The sequence below is a fragment of the Lynx rufus genome, unplaced genomic scaffold (genome assembly GCF_022079265.1).
Source record: "Lynx rufus isolate CCGP_SWC_20201006 ecotype Redwood Valley unplaced genomic scaffold, mLynRuf1.p SCAF_4, whole genome shotgun sequence".
NCBI classification, from domain to species: domain Eukaryota; kingdom Metazoa; phylum Chordata; class Mammalia; order Carnivora; family Felidae; genus Lynx; species Lynx rufus.
In genome coordinates this window covers 42,387,787-42,410,192 of record NW_025814856.1, presented here as the reverse complement: position 1 = coordinate 42,410,192, position 22,406 = coordinate 42,387,787, and the positions used below count along the sequence as shown (strand labels likewise).

Sequence of the window (22,406 nt, the reverse complement as noted above, 5' to 3'; positions counted from 1 at the left end):
TATTATTTGGCAGCCATCCTTTAGATATTCATAATGTTTATTAGACCATGTACTAAAATTTAGTGAAAATTTTTGAGTATATTTTTTACATGAAAGGATTGAGAATACTAGTTGTAAAAATACTAAAAAATCTGACAATTTTTATAATTGATCACAATTATATCAACCTTTATAAACTTTACATAATTTACCACTGTTTAACATTCTAATAATATTCTAATCACAAAGATCTGTAAAATATACAAATTGAATACATTTATCAAATATACAAATCTTATATCTTTGTTCTTAAAAAATATTTTTCTATCCTTACACGTAGCATGCAGATCTAAAAGAAAGAAAAAAAAGAACACAAAGCAGTGTATAACACATTAAAGAATACATACCTCCCATTTTATAATCATTTCCTTGGGTTGAGAGGCTTGAACCCTTATGTTTTGTGGATTCTTGTCTGGAGCTGAAAAATTATAAGTATTAAAATTACAGTTTCCAATTTTATGGTCCATAGGTAAATCAGCCTGTCATCCCTCCTCCAGCTAAAAACAATTTTAAATAACTTTGATTGTATTTGTTTATTTCTATCTGGCCACATCTGTAAAAAGACTTAAGGCAGTTTTTCCCCCAGCTTTATGTAATTGACATGTAACATTGTGTAAGTTTAAGGTATAGAGTGTAATGATTTCATAAGTGTGTATGTATGTATATATATACATATATGTATCAAATACATAGATACACATTTTATATTTATATGTATATATTGTAAAATGATTATCACTATAAGATTAGTTAACCTATCCATGAGCTCACATAAGGCAGCTTTTAAATATTTATTTTATTTGGGGCGCCTGGGTGGCCCAGTTGGTTGAGCATCCAACTTCGGCTCAGGTCATGATCTCATGGCTTGCGGGTTCAAGCCCCGCATCGGACTCTGTGCTGACAGCTCAGAGCCTGGGGTCTGCTTTGGATTCTGTGTCTCCCTCCCTCTCTCTACCCTCCTCCGCTCATGCTCTGTCTCTCTCTGTCTCAAAAAAAAAATAAACATTAAAAAAATTTAATATATATTTTTATTTAAAGGGGTAAAATCATACGCTTGAAGTAATATAATTATTATTTAATAGAAAGTAGATGGTTCAGTTTAGGTATCTTCATTTTAAACCTTCTCTTTAAATTTTTCAACTTGCTTTTTTAAAATTCTTAAACCTACTTTAAAAAAAATTATTTGAGAGAGAGAGAGAGAATCTTAATCAGATTAAGATTAAGAGAATCTTAATCTCCATGCTCAGCACAGAGCCTGATACGGGCCTCAATACCATGACCCTCAAAGCATGACCTGAGTTGAAATCAAGAGTCGGATGGTCAACTGACTGAGCCACCCAGGCATCCCCAAATGTTAAACCTACTTTTTATATATACATTTTAATTTTAAACCTTTCCTTTTCCTATTAGAATTACTGTTAGTAATGTGTGCTGTGAATATTTCCATCTTAACGGACAAACACCATGTCTTAATTTCAACAGCCCAGTGTTAGGGACAACAAATAGGAAAGAGCAGGTAATGTGCCCATGAAATATATTCAGATGGTTCCATTTCATAAGAAAGGGCTAAGTGTAGTTTTAGTGCCAAATGCAACTTACACTTAAATCACACACGTATGTGTGATTCAGTTACTATCTCTTCTTGCTTTTCCTCAATCCAAAAGGGAAGTTATACCCTCGCGTATTTATTTTGCCCAGGGGAAAAAATAATAATGTCACTGTTATGACCACTCAAGCACTCCTAGATATTTTCAAGTGTTGGGGCACCTGGGTGGCTCAGGCGGTTAAGTGTCTGACTTTGGGTCAGGTCATGATTTCATGGTTCGTGGGATCGAGCCCTACATCAGGCTCTCTGCTGTCACCTCAGAGCCCACTTTGGATCCTCTGTTCCCCTTTCTCTTTGCTCCTCACCCACTTGTGCTCATGCTCTCTCCCTCTCTCTCTCTCTCTCCCTCAAAAATAAACATTAGAAGAAAATGTTAATAAGGTGACTACAATGAATCAACTGTTTTATTTCAGAAAATTTAAATAAAAAGGAATATAAAGGGAGAAAGCTGATTTTCTATATACTGAAATTCAGTTTATAACATACTTGATACCTGATTTTAACATGATACTTACCTATCACAGATAATTCAAAGTAATGTTTGCTCATATACCTCCTTGTAATTTCCTGCTCTCTATCAAACATGCATATACTACTTTTTAATCTGATGTACTTTGGATATTTGTGTGCTGTTAGTTCGCAGAACTTTTCAAGCTGTCTATTAGAAGAAATCTAAAACCCTACACCATAGTATCAATTTGTTGTTTCATATGTTGAAAGATGGGACAAAACTAAAATATTTTGAAACTGATGATATTTTGAAATATTTTATTTTGAAATATTCAAAATATTTTCAAAATATTTCAAAACCTGATGTGAGAACTCACATACCTGCTGGAGGTGTTTCATGATGATCTGATGGCTGGCTAGGTTGGCTTCTCCCTACTTCATTCACGGCTATGACCCTGAACTGATATCTCACATATGGAGCCAAAGATAATATGACTGTTGTTTCTTTTCCTTGGACTCTAGTCAGTTCCTCCCATCTTCCAGGTTCTTCCTTGTTTCCTTCAAATTCAACAATGTATTCTGGCAGTAGAAGCATAAGAAAAAGTAAAAATTAGAATGGAGTTAGTATGTTTAAGTTATAATAACACTTACATACAATATAAAAAGTCTGAAAGGATGGGGAGCCTAGGTGGCTCAGTCTGTTGAGCATCTGACTCTTGATTCGAGCTCATATCATGATTTCACAGTTCGTGGGTTCTAGCCTACACTGGGTTGGACCCTACACTGACAGTGAGAACCCTGCTTGGGATTCTCTCTCTCCCTCTCTCTGCCCCTCCTCAGTTTGTGCACGTGCATGCTCTCTCTCTCTCTCTCAAAATAAATAAGTAAATAAACATTAAAAAAGTTTGAAAAAATATTTTAAGAAGGATAATCTAGAACTGTGGTAAAAAAAAAAATGGCCTTAATATTAACTGTGACTCAGGAGCTTCAGGAACATAGTTACCCCAACATAGTATTCCCTACCACTAATACGGCTATTGTGATCATTTCCAGCGTCCCATGTCAGCCGAACACTCCTGTTCTGTCTTTCAGACAAGTGTAGGTTTTCTGGTGGATCCGGAACATCTAATTAACAATAAAAAAAAATTAAGGTAAGGAGAGTGCAGATCGTGGCTTTCTCCACTCAATTTTCTCCCTGAGGCACACTGCCAGCCCCCTTTCTTTCTCTCCAGGCCCGGGTCTCCACACCCAATTGTCCACATCTCAGCAGCCCTTCCAGTTCCGCTTCAAATGCAGCTTCCTGCACATATATTCCCTACCATAAACACTCTCTCCCTTCCCTCTGATGCCAGTTCTCAAAGGGCATCCTTGACCATGATCATAAACATTCTTTCAGAAGTAGATATTAACAACGAGGATTTGTTTCTGGGCCCTGTCTCTCTGGCTTACTGACGGAGCTGGGCCCAGGAATCTTCATTTCTAAGCAGTTGCCCTGCATTCCCATTATGTGCGATTTTGAGAAACATGATCTATCTCAAGAGGATCAGTATCTTCCTGCTCATATGTTTATTTATGTACCTGATTCATTTCCTGAATATGACAGATCTTCAAGAGTTATAGGGACTGCATTTTATTAATATTTGCATCACCCTCAGTGCTTTGCATATAAATGTTTTGTGATTAAATGAGTAAGTGAAAAGTATAATATCACTTCAATCATGCATGCAATTACCACATTCGAGCAATAAAATTAGGTCCTATGACTATAGGAAAATAAGATAAAGAACATGAACTCAGGCTTTCTTTTTTGTATGCTCTGGATTTTAATTGTAACTTCTAACAATAAATTCTCAGTATATAACAGCAACTTTTATACTCTCTTGGCCTAGAGTTCTGAAAAAGAGTAGGAAGTCTGTTTTTATTGGAAGAGAAAAATCTGGCACCAATAAATATGTCACAGACTAGAAAATTGAGTAGGTGATGATTTTTTTTTAATTTAAAAATTTTTAATTTTAAAATGTATTTAAATTCCAGTTAGTTAACATACAGTGTAATATTAGGTGTATTACTTAGTGATTCAACACTTCCATACATCACCCAGTGCTCATCACAACAAGTGCACTCCTTAGTCCCCTCACCTTTTCACCTGTCCCCCTGCCCACCCCCATTCTGGTAACCATCAGTTTGCCCTCTATAGGTAAAAGTCTGTTTCTTGGTTTTTCCTCTCTCTCTTTTTTTCCTCTTTGCTTATTTTTTTGTTTCTTAAATTCCATATACGAGTGAAATCCTGTATTTGCCTTTCTCTGACTGATTTTGCTTAACTTAATACTCTGGCTCCACCTATGTCATTCTAAATGGCAAGATTTCATTCTTTTTTATTTCTGATAACATTCCAGTGTGTGTGTGTGTGTGTGTGTATACACACACACACACACACACACACACACACACACACACACCCCACATCCTCTTTATCCATTCATCAATCCATGGACACTTGGGCTTTTTCTGTAATCTATTATAGGTAATGCTGCTATAAACACTGGAGTGCATGTATCCCTTTGAATGAGTATTTTTGTATTTGGGGGGTAAATACATAGTAGTGCAATTGCTGGATTGTAGGGTAGTTCTATTTTTAGCCTTTTAAGGAATCTCCATACTATTTTCCACAATGGCTGTACCAGTTTGCATTCTCACCAATAGTGTAAGAGGGTTCCCCTTTTACCACATCCTCACCAACACCTGTTGTGTCTTGTGTATTAATTTTAGCCTTTCCAACAGGTGTGAGGGGATATCTTATTGTAGTTTTGATTTGCATTTTCTGAGGGTGAGTGATGTTGAGCATCTTTTCATGTGTCTATTGGCCATCTGGATGTCTTCTTTGGGAAAATGTCTATTCAAGTCTTCATCCCATTTTTCATTGGATTATTCATTTTTTGGGGTGTTGAGTTTTATAAGTTCTTTATAGGTTTTGGATACTAAGAGTAGGTGATGACTTTGAGTGTTACAGTCCATGGAAATGTTTATCAAAATAAAGGAAGAGTGAAACAAAACAAAAAACCAAACTTATCCCTAATGGTCTTTACTTCTGAAATTTGATTTCAATTCTCTCTTGTACCCAGGGACATTTGTCTTTTCTCAGTGGAGACAATTAAGTAATATCTCTTAGGACCTTCCCATGGGCTCCTTATTCCCCAAGTGGGAGGCATCATCTACGCCCCTGTGAGTATTTGCCAATTTCTGGAAATTTACACTGGCAAAAAAAACATTGTTTTTTATTCAAAAGAGACTATTTTATTTTAAAAATGCAGTCAGTGACTGTGTAAACTTCAGGGACTTAAATAAGAAATTATTTACTCAACAGGTTTCAGATCTGTGAGCTCAGAGAATTTACATTTCTCTTCAACACTTCCTAAGAGCTCACTCATTTTTCAACTTACCTAAAGCAACCAATACAGACTGTAGCATCTGACATTAAAATCTGCTCTTTCCAAGAAGCATATGGAATTAGAATTGATGGAGTGCAGTTGATACTTAAAAGATTGATATAGTTAAAGGACAGTTAGATCAAGGACAGCTACTTCTGATTGCAACAGGTCAAGCATATCTTTTCAAAAATTATTTTCTGGGGAAAAGAAGTTTCTCTAAACTACACAGGGATCTATTTGTTACCATCAGTTAGTGAGATATGCTTCTTTACACCAGGGACTGGCTTCAAATATTAGAAGGTAACCTCCAAGAAGTGGTTAAGAAAGTGCAATCTTGTCATAGAATATGTTTTAAATGAATTTATTTTTATTCTTAGAAAATTGGTTAAAAACTTCATATGTAAGTATTACATGTGATCACAGCAACTCTATTTAAAATTATCAAAATCTAATGGTTTTGGAAGATAGTAGCCTAATCATATGACTCATATATTAAATTTTATAAGGAGTTTTGGACAGCGTGCAGCAAGTGGTATGGTGTCCCAATCCCTTAGCTGGCTCCATTGCTTAAGATACTTAGGGAAAAAGTCCAGGGATTCTGAAATTTTCTCCTACACTTGCAGTGCCTGAGACAAACTCTACTTTACCTGAAGCTCAAATATTTTATCTGATGACTCACTAGTGGATTAATTACTAGAGGGTTGGGCCTTTCTGAGTGCAAACCCCTGAAGTAGCTAAATTCCTATGACAAAACATCTCACCTAAAGGTACAATTCTACTGAACCAAGTCCATACCCTTTACCACTTGGGAACTCGTGTGTACGTGTGTGTGCGCGTGTGTGTGTGTGTGTGTGTGTGTGTGTGTATGTGTGTGTAGAACCCAGTCTGATGACCCTTTGTTTCACTTAAACATGATGGTCATTTATTTCCCTTGAAATATATATTTGCTTCTCTTGAAGAGATCTAGCATGTTTAGTCATTTTTCACATCCTACCTCCAAATACACTGAATTATTTCCTCTCATCCTGGACACTCTATTAGCAATCTACCTGTGGATCCCAGCAACCAGAGAGCTAAAGATACAAATCCTGTTACTAATAATGATTAATCTACATATGTAATAAAGGAGTTAGGCAAAATCAAACACTTTAAAGGAATATCAGCAAACTGGAAGAAAGACTAAATGGTTCCCACAGGGGGAAAAAATTGTAACAGAAAACTATTTTTAAAAAAGGTCTCTATCAGTCAGGGTCCCAGCAGAAATGCAATAGTTCACACAATTTGGATAGTGCCAAGAGTTTTTAGAAAAAAAACTCTTTCAAAAGATGTAGGCAGAATACATGGAGTGAGGGGTGGAGGGAGCAGTTAATAGAATTTCATCAGAGAGGATTTTGTGGAGAGAGCCTCCCTGGGAGGAACCAATGACAATGAACACAGTCAGCCTGCAGGGAGGGAATATGGAGAATAAATACACCCACCCTCGTCTATTGCCAGGGCTTCCCATTGGTTGAAACAAATGGAAGTTTGAGGGTAAGTGGTTCGCTGATGTTATCCATATAAGTCAGCTTTCCCTATCAGATAGCTTATGGGGAGTGAATCTGGCAAGGAAACTGGAAGAGAGATGGTCTAAGAGATGGTTCAAGAGCTAAAGGTGGTCTAAGAAATGCACCAGAATGTTCTAAGAGCTTTAACCATGGGTAACTGGAGGAGTAATTGTGTTGATTAACTAGTGAAGTATATACATTCTTTTCTAATTAGTATTATCATAAAAAAAAATCAAAGGCATTCCTCTGTAGAACTCTTGAAGTTCCTCCACACCCTTCCCAGAACCCTGAGAACTTAGCCCCTGCCTTTGGTTTAGGGCATGACCACTGTGCCACCACCATGGGACTCCCAGCCTGATCCCTCCACAAAACCCATCTCCATTCCTCAGCTGTATTTTCTCTGCATGCTAGGAAAGGGTAGCTCAAATGCCCTGACAACTCAAGCGTGCTTCAGTTTTCTTTCTGCTGATAGCATCGCAAACCTCCCACTGCTACTGGAAACATTACCATGCAGGGAAAAGAAATTAAGCATTAATTAATTTCTTTAAAGCCAGAAGAGGAGAAAGCATTTGAAAGTGGAGTTACTATTTAAATGAAAAATTCAAACTAACAGTATATGTACAGGGGCTCAAGTAATTGTTGATTTAATGGTCTAAGAACAATGGAATTTAATTCGTAACAAGAAATTCGTAACAAGAAAGAAATGAACAGACATTTCCCATTAGTAGCGCACTTACCAAGAATGGTTACGTGAGTTACATCAGCAACACTGTCCAGGGCAGTTTGAGCTGAACAAGAGTAAATACCTTGGTCCTCTGAGGTGACATTAGATATGGTCAAATTAGGTCCATCGATAGTTATCCTACCAGTAAAAATAAATGAGTATATGATGAGGATGAAAACAACAGAAACAGCAGAAATATATATTCAAAAATATATATTCCCTATAAAAATATTCAAGGAAGAGTTAAAACACACACACACACACACACACACACACACACCTTCACATAATGCAAATTTTATTAGAGAGTGCCACAGGTAAAACTGGGGACATGGGGTTACTGGAGCATGCACAACTGTCTACACAGCCATGAAAGGAATCCGTTTGTTTTGTTTTAATTATCAACTCCAACCATCTGTGATGCATGGAGCAGTGACACAACTGTGTTGCCTGGTGTTTCTGAAGACTGTATTATTCATTATAATAGCTAAGATACATCTGAATAATTCTTAAGGTTTGTGAAGGGAATCACCTACATAGGATCAACTGGGGGCTTCTTCCAAAGGGACATTCCTGAATCACCCCCCAGATCTACAGAGTCAGACTGTCTGACACAGAGACTGACAATCTGTTTTTGACAAGATTGCCTTTCTCCACCCGTCCACTCCCCTAGCACACTGCACATCCAATAGATCAGATAATAATTAAACCATGAAATTTATTTGAACAGTAGAGGGCAGACTAGCACTTCTTTTGGCAAATCATTTGCACCGAGCTTTTTATCATTCGCCCTATTTTGCCAATTTGTAATCCGGTTTACTACATGGAAATTTCCTTACTATAAATTACACTTTTTACCCTATACCTATGTACTGTCAACTTAACTATTTAAGCACTTTTAGAAAAATTAAGTTCCACTAAATATCAATTATATTTAAAGACTTTTGCTATTTAGTTGAGATAAATAATGTGTTTGCGGAGAAGGAGCGAAACTCATACAATTGACGTTTCTTTTGTATTTTTGAAAGAAAGAGGGCACAAGTGAGCGAGGGGCAGAAAGAGAGAGGGAGAGAGAGAGAAGAGGGGCTCACCAGAAGCAGGGTTTGCGCTCACCCAAAGAGGGGTAATTGACGTTTTTGATGTAAAACTCATTTAACCTCTTTCTAGATAAAAGTCTCAGGCCCCTCGCCTACCAGTAAGGAGAAGGTGTCCCAGCAGAAAGTGAGAGACAGAAGCTTCCTAATGGTTCCCTTGAAATTTAACCGAGACCTGTGATCTCTGCTCCCTGCTAGATGTCCATTCGTGCTCCTGGCCCCAGCCAACCTCAACAGCAAGAGTTACTCCCAGCCTTCTCCACTCCAGTGATCTCTTCTAAGAAATTCTAGCTGAGGTTACTGTTGCTCACCCATGCCCTAGGGAAAACTGGCAGAATATCTGTGTCACTGGCTTCGTTTGCTAAGACAGCCAGAGGTTCATTTGAGTGTCAGCCTCAGCATCCTGCAGAACCTATTAAACTCGGCCATACAGAGGATGGCTGGAGTTTCTGGGACCAGGGCCTAAATATGCAGGTCACATCACCCACAAGGCACAAGTCTCTGACTCCCTTCATCACTGAAGCCTGGAGGTTATATGGAAGACACCAGGTAACTAGGCAGCAGTGACAAAAGAGGGAGAATATGGGGAGATCTGAGCAGTTGACAGATTGACTAAGACCTAACCTAAGGGTGAAGATCTCTGTTGCAATATGTAGTCTTTTAGGTCAATAATTAATCTCCTCTTGTTTCAGCGACAACAGTTCCAATACATATGCTCCTTTCCACAAATTCATATATACGGGAAGGATGAGATGGAATAAATTAAGTACCTAGCTGAGACCAATGCCTCTGCATAGCGGTGGTGTAAGCACAAACACACACACACACCAATAGGGGCCAAGCATGTCAGAGAAATGAGATAAACCAAATGTCTGGAGAAATTAGTACAAATCATGATCACTAAATTGGACTGAGTATTTTCTAAGTGCTTGGAATGTTAACTCATAATAACCCTGTGGAGGTATCTTAGAATGTAAAGTTAAGGCACAGTGAAGTTAGGGAGCCTGTCTAAAGTCATAGACACAATACGTGAACGAGATGAGATTTAAATCCAGGCTGCTGGACTCCAGAGTGCACACTCTTACTCACCACACTGCCGCAGTCTCACCAAAGGAATGCACAAACTATCTTCAGGTTTACTTTTTCAGAATCATGAATAACAACACAAAACTGCAGGGGAGGTTTGGCTAAGGATGGTCTATTTTTAACCCCTACTAGTCACAATGCAAAAGGCAGGAGAGCTAACCTCTACATGCTTTTGAAAGATAGCACAGGCATTCAGTAAATGCTGAGTCTTTTCTCTCTTTGATGGACTCTGATATTGTCTGATGCTATTCAATATTGTCTGATGCTATCCAGCATCTATTCACACTTCCTTCTACAGTCTCTCTTCTATATATTTTTTTTTCTGTATTCTCTACACAGAGATTAGGAGGCTTAGAAGCATAGCTGTCTGTACATTCTAACTGGAAGGACTGTAGGTATTATTTAGGTTCTGCCAATGAGATAGATTCATCTGAGTTTGGGATGTAAAAGGGTGATGGGAAGTGCCTCCTCTGGGTCCCTGTGAGCAGACAGCGACTCTGGAAGACCCAAGAGCTGGCATTGGTTGATGTCACTGCCAGCACCAGTGGCATGAGGTGGCTGTAAAGAGCAGCATTTTTCAGACCTCTGGCTTACAGCTGCAGTTCTATGTGACAAAGAACCCAAAAGTTTAGTAAGCAGCTTCCGTTAGGCCCATCTCTCCCAGTCTTCCCAGTGGTTTGGTAAGCATGCACACTCATGCAGTACCTCTGTCTCACACATCTGGAATGGACTCTATTTCATGCACTAACAGCAAGGTACACATTCTGTTAAAAGTCAGTAGCAAAAAGAAGATAACTATGTGAGAGAAAACCCAAACAGTGCACTGTATTACCTTTCAAACGCTGCCCTGATGCCAAGACTTTGGGGCCCCCGGGTGGCTCAGCCAGCTAAGTGTCCAGCTTGGGCTCAGGTCATGATCTCACGTGTGTGAGTTCGAGAGAGCATCAGGCTCTGCGGTCAGCGCAAAGTCTGCTTCGGGTCCTCTGTCTCCCTTTATCTGCCCCTCCCTTTCTCTCTGCCCCTTCCCCACCCTCATGAGCACATGCTCTCTCTCTCAAAAATAAATATTAAAAATAAATACATAAATACTGCCTTGAAGACTGAAATGAATTAATCAGTTTTTATCTTTTAATTCAGCGTGAATACTTTTACAACTATTTGTTTTTCAAGTGCTAGGTGTTAATCCCAAATATGATGACACAGCATAAGACTGTACCTACCTGCCATCCTCTGTGGCATTAATTTCAAAGCCTTCTCCATTTTTACTCCAGGACAACTTCAAACTATGTTTTAAATATGGGTCACATTTGCTCTCACAATGTAATTCAAGTGTATGCAATTTGGGGACACGAGGATTCTTAGGAGAAACTTGAAGTTTTGTAGCATCTGTTTTTACCGAACAAAGAGACTCGTTAGAACCATAAATCACAGCTTACTTCGTAATCAAGTGCCTGCAATTTAATCAACCAAAATTGTCAATGTAATAGTCATATCTTCATGCAATGTTTTTTTGCACTGTAATTTCACTACTATTTTCTTTCCATCAGGCCCAAACATCTGAGAAATTAGAGTGGAAGTACTAATTAATATCTTAGAAATTCCCCGTACGACTTCTTGGGCCAAAGAGTAAGAAGAGTGTGACGAAATAAATGTCTCTAGATGCTGAAAAAATATGATTTCTCCTTCTAGTGCTTTTGGTCATGTGATCAAAGCACTGTAAGGGGAAAAAAGGCAATGAGTTGATTTTCTATTAATGTGTTTATTAATAATTCAGAAACCAGAGGTATGGTAAAGCCATACATGGGTGATCTATCAACATAAAGGTGGGAAATGAGAACATAAGCCCTGTGAAGAAGGGGTTGTGTCTGTTTTGTTACAGGAAGTTTCCCCATAGCTCAAAAGGGACCCTGTACACAGTAGGCATTCAACACATATTTGTTGAATTTCTTGTTGAATGAGGTATGGTGAGTGATTTAGAGTATCAGTGGTATTAACAATATGAAGCTCAAAAATGTAGCTATAAAATTAAATATATCAAATAAATTAAATTCAAATTCAAATCAAATAAATTCAAAAAAATCATATTTGGATGTCCAATCATATTTGGATGTCATATTTGCTCATTATGACTGTTTCAAAACATATGATCCCAGGGGTGCCTGGGTGGTTTAGTTGGTTATATGTCTGACTCTTGATTTTGGCTCAGTTAATGATCTCACCGTGGTGAGATCAAACCCCAGTTGGGCTCAGCACTGGGCGTGGAGCCTGCTTAGGATTCTCCCTCTCCCTCTTCCCCCACTTGTACTATCTCTCTTTCTGTCAAAAAAAAAAAAAAAAAGAAAAAGAAAAAGAAAGAAAGAAAGAAAAAGAAACAAAGAAAGAAAGACAATCTACTCAGTTAAAAAATATGTACATATGATTCTTACCCTTAGAGGCCATATTAAAAGTTCTTTACCCTGCTGTGGCATTTGGTGACTTTCTCAGAGGCCAAATCTCATGAGTTGACCCCCAATTCCACAATTACATTTTAACATTTGCTATCTACATGATACTCCATGAGCTGATTAGAAATTGAAAGTGATAAAACAATTTGATTATTTGGTATCCGAGGCATGAAACTTGAAGATACTATTTAATTGAATTTAATTATAAGTGAATTATTAAACATCTATTCCTATTTTTAAATTTAAAGTCAGAAATCCACTTAATAATAACAGATACTACTTAATAAGCATTTATTCTATTTACGAGGACTCTGCAATAAAGTTCACAGTCATGCAACACTTTATAATTATAATAAGTCTATAAATATAAATATTTTCACCTTATAGGGAACATAAGGCTAAAATGAAATTAAGTAACACCAAAGTTTACTAACTGGTAAGGGCTTTAAGCTGCAATTTGAACCTCAATTTGGCAGAGACCAAAGCTCTTGCTTTCAATCACTATGCTAGATAGCTTCTTACTCAATTCAACTCTTGACATTTTTTATATGCAAAATTGTGTTCTTATATTTCATTGACAAAATTGCTATATATTCCTTACATATAGAGTGGATATTTAGAGCAGACAAAAAGTTCATGGCCTTGTCCATCCCTTTGTCAATTAGCAGTTCTGAGGTCCACTTTGCATCAAGTGCTGTATTGCGCAAGAAGAATGTGAAGGTTCATTTGGATTCGAGGCTTCCCTCTCCTTGACTTTGAATCGGGCTGAGTTGTTAAACTCTGATATAGGCTGGTTTTATAAAGTCTAAAAAAAATCACCTTCACTGACTTCACAAGGGCATTTTGAGAATTGTATATGACACTTAAATATGGGGGAAGACATCAAAGTTAAGCAGACATAATAGGGGTATATTTACATGCTTTAAAAATATAATCCACAGGGTTGGCGTGTTGGATAACTTAGGGTACAAAAAGAAACAGATACTGTAAAAGAATATAAGACAGAAGAAAAACAAGGAAGGAAGAGTATGTGTGAGAAGAGAGACAGAGAATTATAAATACATCAGTAAAGACAGACAATTGAACAAATATACCCTCTCTAAGCAGCAGTAGTGATAGGCCATGATGATGATGCACCACAAGAAACAGATCCTCCCTACAATCACTGTAGGATCTTCCTATTATGTTTTCCTGAAAAGAATTTTCTGAGCAATTTTAAAATCAAAATGTCAGTGAAACCCATGACTTTGTTTTGAAGAGAGAATAAACACACAGCTGTTCATGGGGTTTTGTCAAACCGTTCTGATTCTATCATGCCCCAGTCTTTATGAAGCTGAAGTTTGATGAGTTCATGAAACTTTTAGCTCAAAGTGTTGGTTGCCGATGACATTATGTTGAGTTGGTTATTGAAATAAAATAGTTACAGAAATACCCCCAAATAGGGCATTTTAAAATCTTGCTGGTCATCCCCCAAACACTTAGGTCCCTTTTAAAATTATAAAAAGAGGTGAACACGTCATCAATATTTCCTATAATTTCAGTGATGGTCTTTCAGATGAAACATAATCTGGGAGTTTCGAAATACAGTCTAAAAATTTTAATACGCACTCAAATTTATATCATATTGTCTCATTTGGGAAAAGGACAAACTGAACCTATGTGAGAATTCATGCAAAGTAAAAACAAGATAAAAGTACTTCTAATATCCAAATTGGCTGTCACAGCAGTTTTTCCTTTAGCATTTTCCACCCAACAAGAGTATGAGCCAGCATCGTCTTCTGTGGTTTTGTTGATCTGCAATGTGCCATTTTCATGGATATGGTACCGTCTACCTTCAAGGGGTTTCGCTTCATCCACCTTCTGCCTATGAATATAGAAAGCATAAATCATTTTAGATGTGACAGTATTATATACTCTTTTTTGAAACTGGTTGCTGATGTCATTTAAGCTTAGCCCTTCCAGGAGCTCAGAAGACCTTATGTTCCATCGGGGTTTATATTTTCCCCCAAATGGGTCCTATCCTAGGTGTATATCATACCTGTCCAAACAGCCAAATAGGCTAGAGGAAATCCTGGACCATGTTCTAGGCTTCTGCTGTACTCCTGATAGCTATGAGGACTGTTTTGCATCTGTCCTCACAGCTTAATAAATATTTTCTGGTTTATTGATGGTGAACTCTTTAGTTAATGATTGCTTCAGGGTACTAAATGGGAAAGCTAGTAATTGAAAGAGATAATGAACCTTCTGAACCTCCTGCCGTCTGGGGGAAACATTGGTCATTCAGAAATATTACAGGCCAGGAAGTAGTTCCTGTCCTGTGGACATGGATTACATTTACCCTTATCAACCCAGAGCCATTTTCTCCTCCATTCATCCATTTTCTAAGCATTTGCTGCCAAAACTTGATTTACCCAGTGCATTTCAACATAAGACGCTGCTGGAGCAAAAAAACAAACAAACAAAAAAAAAAAAATCAAAGCATAAACTCTGGCTGCTGTTCACACAGGACTTTCTAGAGCTGAGACTAGGGTAAAGCCAGTGAGGCACAGAAGCAAAATGTAAGCGTGGCCAAAAAAACTCAGCACTCAAGATGAATCACATTTTAATGAACTATTTTTAAAAATAAAAATAATGCAAAAAATCCATTTTTTAAATCTTTTTTTTAAGTTTATTAATTTATTTAGAGAGGGAAGGGGGGAAAGGGACAGACAGTAGAGGGAAAGAGAGAGAGAATCCCAAGCAAGCTACACACTGATGCGGGGCTTGATCTCACAAACCACGAAATCGTGACCTGAGCCAAAATCGAGAATCAGACGCTTAAATGACTGAGTCACCCAGGTGCCCCAAAATACCCAATTTTTAAAGAAAGATCTGATCCTGCACTTTAATGACCCCGCCTCCCCATCTACCCTCTAGTCTTGGCCTTGCAGAGCAATGGCAGACTTATTTAAGAACAGTTTATCCAAGCTTTTCTGGTGAAGTAACAAATATGTCAGATTCACACAGGTGTTTGGGCTGTCACACCAATCAATACATTTAAATTAAATTCAAAATACACGTTGGAAAAGTTTTAAGGGTATGTGTTTGGAATCAAATTCAGGCTTAGATAATTATTTAGAAAATACCCAAAACAACCACAAAAAAGTACAGTCAATTCTGGACAACATGGGTTTGAATTATGTGGGTCTACTTACACATGGATTTTCTTTCAGTAACCATATTGGACAAATTTTTGGAAATACACAACAGTTACAAAAAACTCACAAACTATGTAGCCTAGAAATATGGAAAAAACAGTTAAGAAAAAGTTGGCTATTATTGTAAGTATACAGTATGTAATACATATAACATACAAAATGTGTGTTAATCAACTGTTTATGTTATGGGTGAGGCTTCCAGTCAACAGTAGGCTTTTAGTAGTTGAGTTTTGGGGGAGACAAAAGTTATATACAGAGTTTCAGTCACATGGGGGATCAACCTGTAACCTCCACAATGGGCAAGGGTCAGCTGTAATATATGACTTTTGATGTACCCAAAATGAAAACCAAGTCTATCTATATAAAATTGCCTCAGTAATCACTTCAATTCTTTGCTTTCCTCTGTAAGCAGAAATGGTTCTCCCTAATCTCCCCATGTGAGAAAATCCTACATATCTGGTCAATGATTCCAGGAGAGGTAAGTAATTAAGTTTGCTATCTTATTTCTCAGAGGCATTGGCTAGATGGAACAACAGCACGTCAAATGATGGATGAAGACACAATGAATGAAATCTACCACTGACATTCTCTTAAGAAAACCCTGTACCAGCTTACCAGGACACTATGGCCTCGGGTGAAGCAAAGTACTCGCAGTGTAAGAAAGCACTATAGCCAACCACCGTAGCATAGTTTTCTTCATCTTCAGTTTGTATCAGTGGACGAACATCTATTTGAAAATAACAAATACATTGTGAACGTTCATTAAGAAATAATGTGCACAAATTAAAATTTTCTACATCCTAGTCACATTAACAAAAATGGGAGACAACTGAATAACACAGTATAAGGTTTTGAGTTAGAAAAATATCCAAATTCAATACATTTTTGAAAGTTTAATTTTAGTAGGATGGCTAATGCCCACACGCTAGATTAAAGGTACTTTGATGTTTCTCCCCATGGTTTATATGTTGAGAATTCAATCCACTTGTGTGTATGACCTTGAACATCTTCCTTTAGAAAGTAAACAGTCTGCTCCCAGACTGTTACTTACCTACAACATCAATATTGGCATTGGCAAGGATAGTTCCATGGACATTTGAGGCTTCGCACTGGTACACAGCAGTATGATTCGGTTGTAGGTTGGTAAAACTGATTTCCGTGGGGGAGACAACATCACCAGCAAATGGATTTTCTGCAAGAGATTAAAGAATGTCAGTATGATAAAAAATGTGATATAAAATATTTATACACCAATTATTAAATGTGTCACACAGTATTTATATTTTAAGGCGAGTTTAGGGTGAATAATAGTTCACTGAAGCCAATTTTTAGAATTTCTTACCATCAACCATGTTTTTTTTCCCCTGACCCTTCTCCAATTTCAATCTTCCTTCAAATTAATATTTATTGCTAAAATATTTGTTGATCTCAAGCTCATTGCCTCTCCATATCCATACCCATAAATAAAATCTCAGATTTTCCATTTGTCGTTCAAGTCCCACTATAACTAGACCTTACTCACTCTTGTAAATTTAGGTCCTAATACTGCCCAGCACAAATCACATGAATCAACACAGAGTGATCTCCCCAACCCACCAACATTGGCTCCTGTGTTCCCCCTTTGACACTTTTATTCCTCTATTTGACTTCTCTGCCCTTGTGCAATTTTCTGGTGTGTACTGTTCATTTCAGTTGTCTTGCTTTGCTATTCAACCACTTTGGCTACACAACTTATATATTTCCTTTTCACAGTAAGACTAAAGCCTTCTTGGGATCAGGGGTTAGATTTTCTACTTTTTGGCAATAAATGCTACCTCACTCCTGATCCAGGCATAATTCTGGAAATTCCTTTGGGAGTTAAGAACATCTAACATTTCTAGTAGATTTACAAACGGCCAAAGAACTCTGTTGGAAGTGGCACATGCATTGTCTCCTTAACTCTGCTCAGAACCTTCGGGGTCAGCACTAATATGGCCACTGTGGAAGAAGGGACTGGAGTCTGGACAAGTGAATGCCACCTCCTACAGCATTTGGCCACATGCCAGATCTCATTGCTCCACTATGACACTACAAACAAGCAGTGTAAAGGAAACATATTACCTAGGAATGTCAAGTGAGGGACACAGATGTTAAATTTTTTTACTTTAAATGACATGACAAGATTACCCATAAACCTAATTTTTTTTTTCTTATTGTGTCTCTATTATATAAAATAGTGACTATACTAAGCTTTGGTTTGTAGAAAATGTTGAATATTGTTTATTAAAATAGAAGACTTTCCTTATACATTTTTTCCTGATAGTCAGAAATGAATATGTTTTTACACTTGACTATGACTCCACATAAGCAGGACTCTGTGCATTATGCACTGTGTTCTCAGTGCCTGAAAAGCAGCTATCACGGAGGAGGCAGTCGGGAAATATTTCCCGAAATGACTGAAAGCCATTTATGTTGGGTGGCATTTTATTCCTAGAAGGTCCCTGTGGTAGGCAGAATTGTAGCCCCCAACAGATACCCACATTCTAATCTCTATCAGTAAAAAAATATTTAACCTTACATGGTAAAAGCGACTTTGCAGAGGTAAGTAAGGTTAAGGACCTTGAGATGGAGGGATTATCCCGGATTATCCAAGTGGGGCCAATGTAATTACAAGGCTCCTTAATATCAGAGAGCCTTCCCTGGCCATGGCCAGACAAATGGAGATGCCTATCAAAGAGTGGTCAGATATGCAATGATGCTGACTTTGAAAATGGAGAGTCATGTGCCAAGGAATGTGGGCTCTCTCTAGGAGCTGGAAAAGACAAGGAAAGGGATTCTCTCCTAGTTCCTCCAGAAAGGAACACACCATGGCTGACAACTTTATTTCAGCCTAGTGAGGCTTAGTTGGACTTCTAACCTGCGGAATTGTAAACTAATACAAGTATACTATTTTAAGTCACTAAATTAGTGATAATTTGTACAGCAACAGTAGAAAATCGATACAATCCTGCAGAGTCGTTTCCCTCTTGAGAACTGTCAGGAAGAGGAGCTCTCTGAAGTTCTTCAAGGCTGCAAAGGACTGAGTCTCTGAACCGATTCCGCATTCCTATACCTGATGCCCAGCTCTACAACTGTCAGAGCTAACCCCATCACTCTCTTTAGATTCCTTATACCATCTTCCCATGGGTAAACCCTGAATCAAACACAGCCTTACAAAAAGAAGAAATGAAACCAGAGCCTCAGGTTTGAGATGAGTAACAGCTGAGCATGGCTTCGTGCCATCCTCTGGGATAGGTACCAGAAGCTGCAGCGTGCTGCTGCATACAGGCCAAGGCTAACAGGAGCTCCCAGGATTCAAGAAAGCCAGTTCTCTATCAGTATCAAGCAAAACACACTAGGTGTGCCATAAGTTGTCTTTGGTCAGCTCAGTGAGCGATAATGCAATACACTGGGAGCAACTTCAGCTCTGAGACTTAATCATTTCTGGGTTCCACGTTTAGCTCTAATTTTACTGGGGTTGGGCACCTGGGTGGCTCAGTCGGTTAAGTGTCCGACTTCGGCTCAGGTCATGAACTTGCTTTTGTGAGTTAGAGCCCCATGTTGGGCTCTGCACTAACTAACAGCTCAGAGCCTGGAGCCTGCTTCAGATTCTGTGCCTCCCTCTCTCTCTGCCTCTCCCCCACTCATGCTCGCTCGCTCTCTCAAAAACAAATAAAAACATTAAAAATTTTTTAAAAACCTATAAATTTACTGGGGTTGTGTCCTCAATTAAGTAATGTGACCTCCTTGAGCCTCGGTTGCCACATGTGCAAACGAGAGAATTAAAAATATATATATCTTCTGCAGGGCTTATTAGGAGGCTCACAAATATTGGATGCAAAGCATTTGAAAAAGGTTAAGCCTGTTATCAATAAAAGTAATCACTTTTTTAATGATTATTTATTTATTTTGAGAGAGACAGCAGGAGTGGGGATGGGACAGAAAGAGAGGGGAATCCAGAGAGAATCCCAAGCAGGCTCCAGGCTGCCAGCACAGAGCCTGACCCGGGGCTTTGAACTCAGGAAACGGTGATATCATGACCTGAGCCAAAACCAAGAGTCTGACACATAACCAACTGAGCCACTCAGGCACTCCAAGAGTAATCATTTTTGTGTAATTTTGAAATACTACATATAAAGGATATGGAATTGCTAGAATTATAAGCTCAGAGAGACTTCAGATCATTCAGTTATCCCACTGTTACTGAGCATCCCAACCAATGAATGGCTATAACCCATTTGCAGGGGAGCAAGGGGAGCTATGGTCGACAGCTGTGGAAGGAACACTGAGCTTGAACTCCAAGGATGTGGCTTTGTTTTCTATCCCTGCCATTATTCAGCTGTGCTGTCTTGTCTAAGTTTATTTTCAGCCTTGATCTCCTCATCCCTGAACAAACCTATTGACTCTTCTTTGGGAATACATCCAGAACCTAACCATTACCACTATCAACCTAGCCCTAGGTTCCAGTGTCTTCTAGGCAGCTTCTAGCTGGAGTAGTCGTACAGCTGATTTTCAATTCAGAGACAGAAAAGCCCTTTGTTAATAGATTAGATCATTCTTCTGCTCAAAATCCTCAAAGTGCTGCCCATATTATTTACACTAGAATTGCAAGTCCCCAGGTGAGCTTTCCCCTTTATGTATGACGTGGCCCCTGCATCTGCCGATTGATCTTGCGTCTGAACACTGCCCACTCGCTCAGCTCCAGCCACGTTGGACTCCTGGCTTCCCATCAACACTCCAAACATACCTGAGGGTCTTTGCCCTCACTGACCTCTCTACACTGGAAGCTTTCCCACACATGGATGCCCCCTAAACTCTTTCAGTTCTTCTTTTTTTCAGGTAAATTACCACGGGAGGCTTCCTAGTATTATCTTAAAATAAAAGAGCCACTCTCGGTCCTGAACTTGTATTACACCCATCCCTTAGTCAGCTATTTTTTATTTATCACACTACAACACAGATTTATGTGCTTATGTGTCTATTAATTGACTCTCCCCGCTAGAATGTCAGGTCCACAGGAAAAGGAACTGTTCATTTTATTCACTGCTACCGTCCCAGCAATAAGGCCGGTCAGTTCTGGCACAAAGAAGGCGTTCAATAAAAATTACTGAATGAACGAATTGATCTGTTAAATATGAATAATCGTACCTCCATTAAAAATGTTCATTTGGGGATTCAAAGCAATATATGAATGTCCTTCATAAACAGCCGAGTGCCATTCAGATATATAATTTTATGATTTTATGTTTCAGAGAATCTGCATTCCTTATTTTAGCATCCTTAACATTCTTTATAAACAACAATTGATCTCATTTCCCTCTGATCTACCTGAAGCCTTATCTTTCATTTGTTAGTTTGCTCTCTAAAGAGATGAGGGGAAAAAATCTCAAATTTGAGGATTTCAATAAAGAGGGCTAAGGTTTCCTGAGTGTGTGGTATGTAACAACAATAAAAGTAAAGAATACTTTAGGAATGTCCCTGTCGTGAGCATTTTCTGCATGTTCTTTCCTTTAATCCACATAACAATCCATGAGTTGGTACAATTTTCGTGCCCATTTTACTGATGAGGAAGCAGATTTTTTTTTTTAATTTTTTTTTTCAACGTTTATTTATTTTGGGGACAGAGAGAGACAGAGCATGAACGGGGGAGGGGCAGAGAGAGAGGGAGACACAGAATCGGAAACAGGCTCCAGGCTCTGAGCCATCAGCCCAGAGCCCGACGCGGGGCTCGAACTCCCGGACCGCGAGATCGCGACCTGGCTGAAGTCGGACGCTTAACCGACTGCGCCACCCAGGCGCCCCGGAAGCAGATTTTAAGAGTGTCAGTCATAGGCCCAATCACACAACTAGTAAATAGTAGAGCCTAGATGCAAACACAGGCATTCTGGCCCCAGAGTTTATAAACTATCATAATGTTGCACAGATAAACGATTATCCTAGGTGGTTGACCACAATGACCTCTTTCCATCACAACCAACTATCATTAGCTCTGTTGTGCTGTGAAAAAACAACAACAACAACAAAACTAAACCTTTGGGACGTTCAGTAAACAACTCAAGATCATATAGGAAGGTGCACAGCCTAGATGGGACCCCAGGTCTCTGAACCACCAGATGTCTACACTTGGTATGAACAGTCCAGGACAAAAGAAACTTATGAAAGCCATATATATATGTCTCAATAACAGAAATGCTCAAGATTAAACTAGTCAGTTGACAAATAAGATTTGTTCTGTCCTATTTTGACAAAGACATTCAAAATGATAAGAGCTCTAGGTTCAAACTGAGGATTTTTGGACTTCTCAGAGTTCTTTGCTGGAACATGGTAGAGTAGGGAGAATCAGGCTTCAGCCCTTGTGCATCCCTGCCTTTCCATGCCCAGCCCATTTGGGATGGCTGAGAGCTGACTAGACAGGGATTTTTCTGATCTTGGGTACAAATGGAGCTCAGTCAAGAACATGCAGGGAGCCAGGGGTAGGGGGCATGTTTACAGTTCTCTTTGGCCTGTGAAATTCTCAAATAATGACAGCAGGCATGACCAAAGGATGGCCAGACCAGGTCCTTGTGAAGAGCAGAACCCAAAGCCGGGGTCACTGTTGCTTGGGTCTAAGGGCAATTCTGACTTTCAACCCATGTTCTCAACCACTAGGTCGCTGCACCAATTTCTTCTCAGGGAAAAGCAAAGGAATGGGCTTTTCTCCTTTTTCTCAATCAGCTGCTTTATCTTTTTAACCTAATTTTTATATAGAGTTAATATAATGACCCAACAAGTACAAA

At 38.7% G+C, this 22,406-nt stretch overlaps 1 protein-coding gene across 1 annotated transcript in view; it reads right to left on the bottom strand.

Annotated features, from left to right (window-relative positions):
• CHL1 (cell adhesion molecule L1 like) overlaps positions 1-22,406 on the bottom strand; it is an 82,351-nt gene that overhangs the window by 23,585 nt on the left and 36,360 nt on the right. The window contains exons 10-17 of the mRNA XM_047097092.1: positions 16,664-16,804; positions 16,228-16,339; positions 14,113-14,279; positions 11,192-11,357; positions 7,805-7,929; positions 3,119-3,220; positions 2,477-2,674; positions 387-457 (exon numbers count right to left, since the gene is read on the bottom strand). Of these exons, the coding sequence (XP_046953048.1) occupies positions 387-457; positions 2,477-2,674; positions 3,119-3,220; positions 7,805-7,929; positions 11,192-11,357; positions 14,113-14,279; positions 16,228-16,339; positions 16,664-16,804 (1,082 nt within the window). The remainder of the gene's footprint in view (positions 1-386; positions 458-2,476; positions 2,675-3,118; positions 3,221-7,804; positions 7,930-11,191; positions 11,358-14,112; positions 14,280-16,227; positions 16,340-16,663; positions 16,805-22,406) is intronic.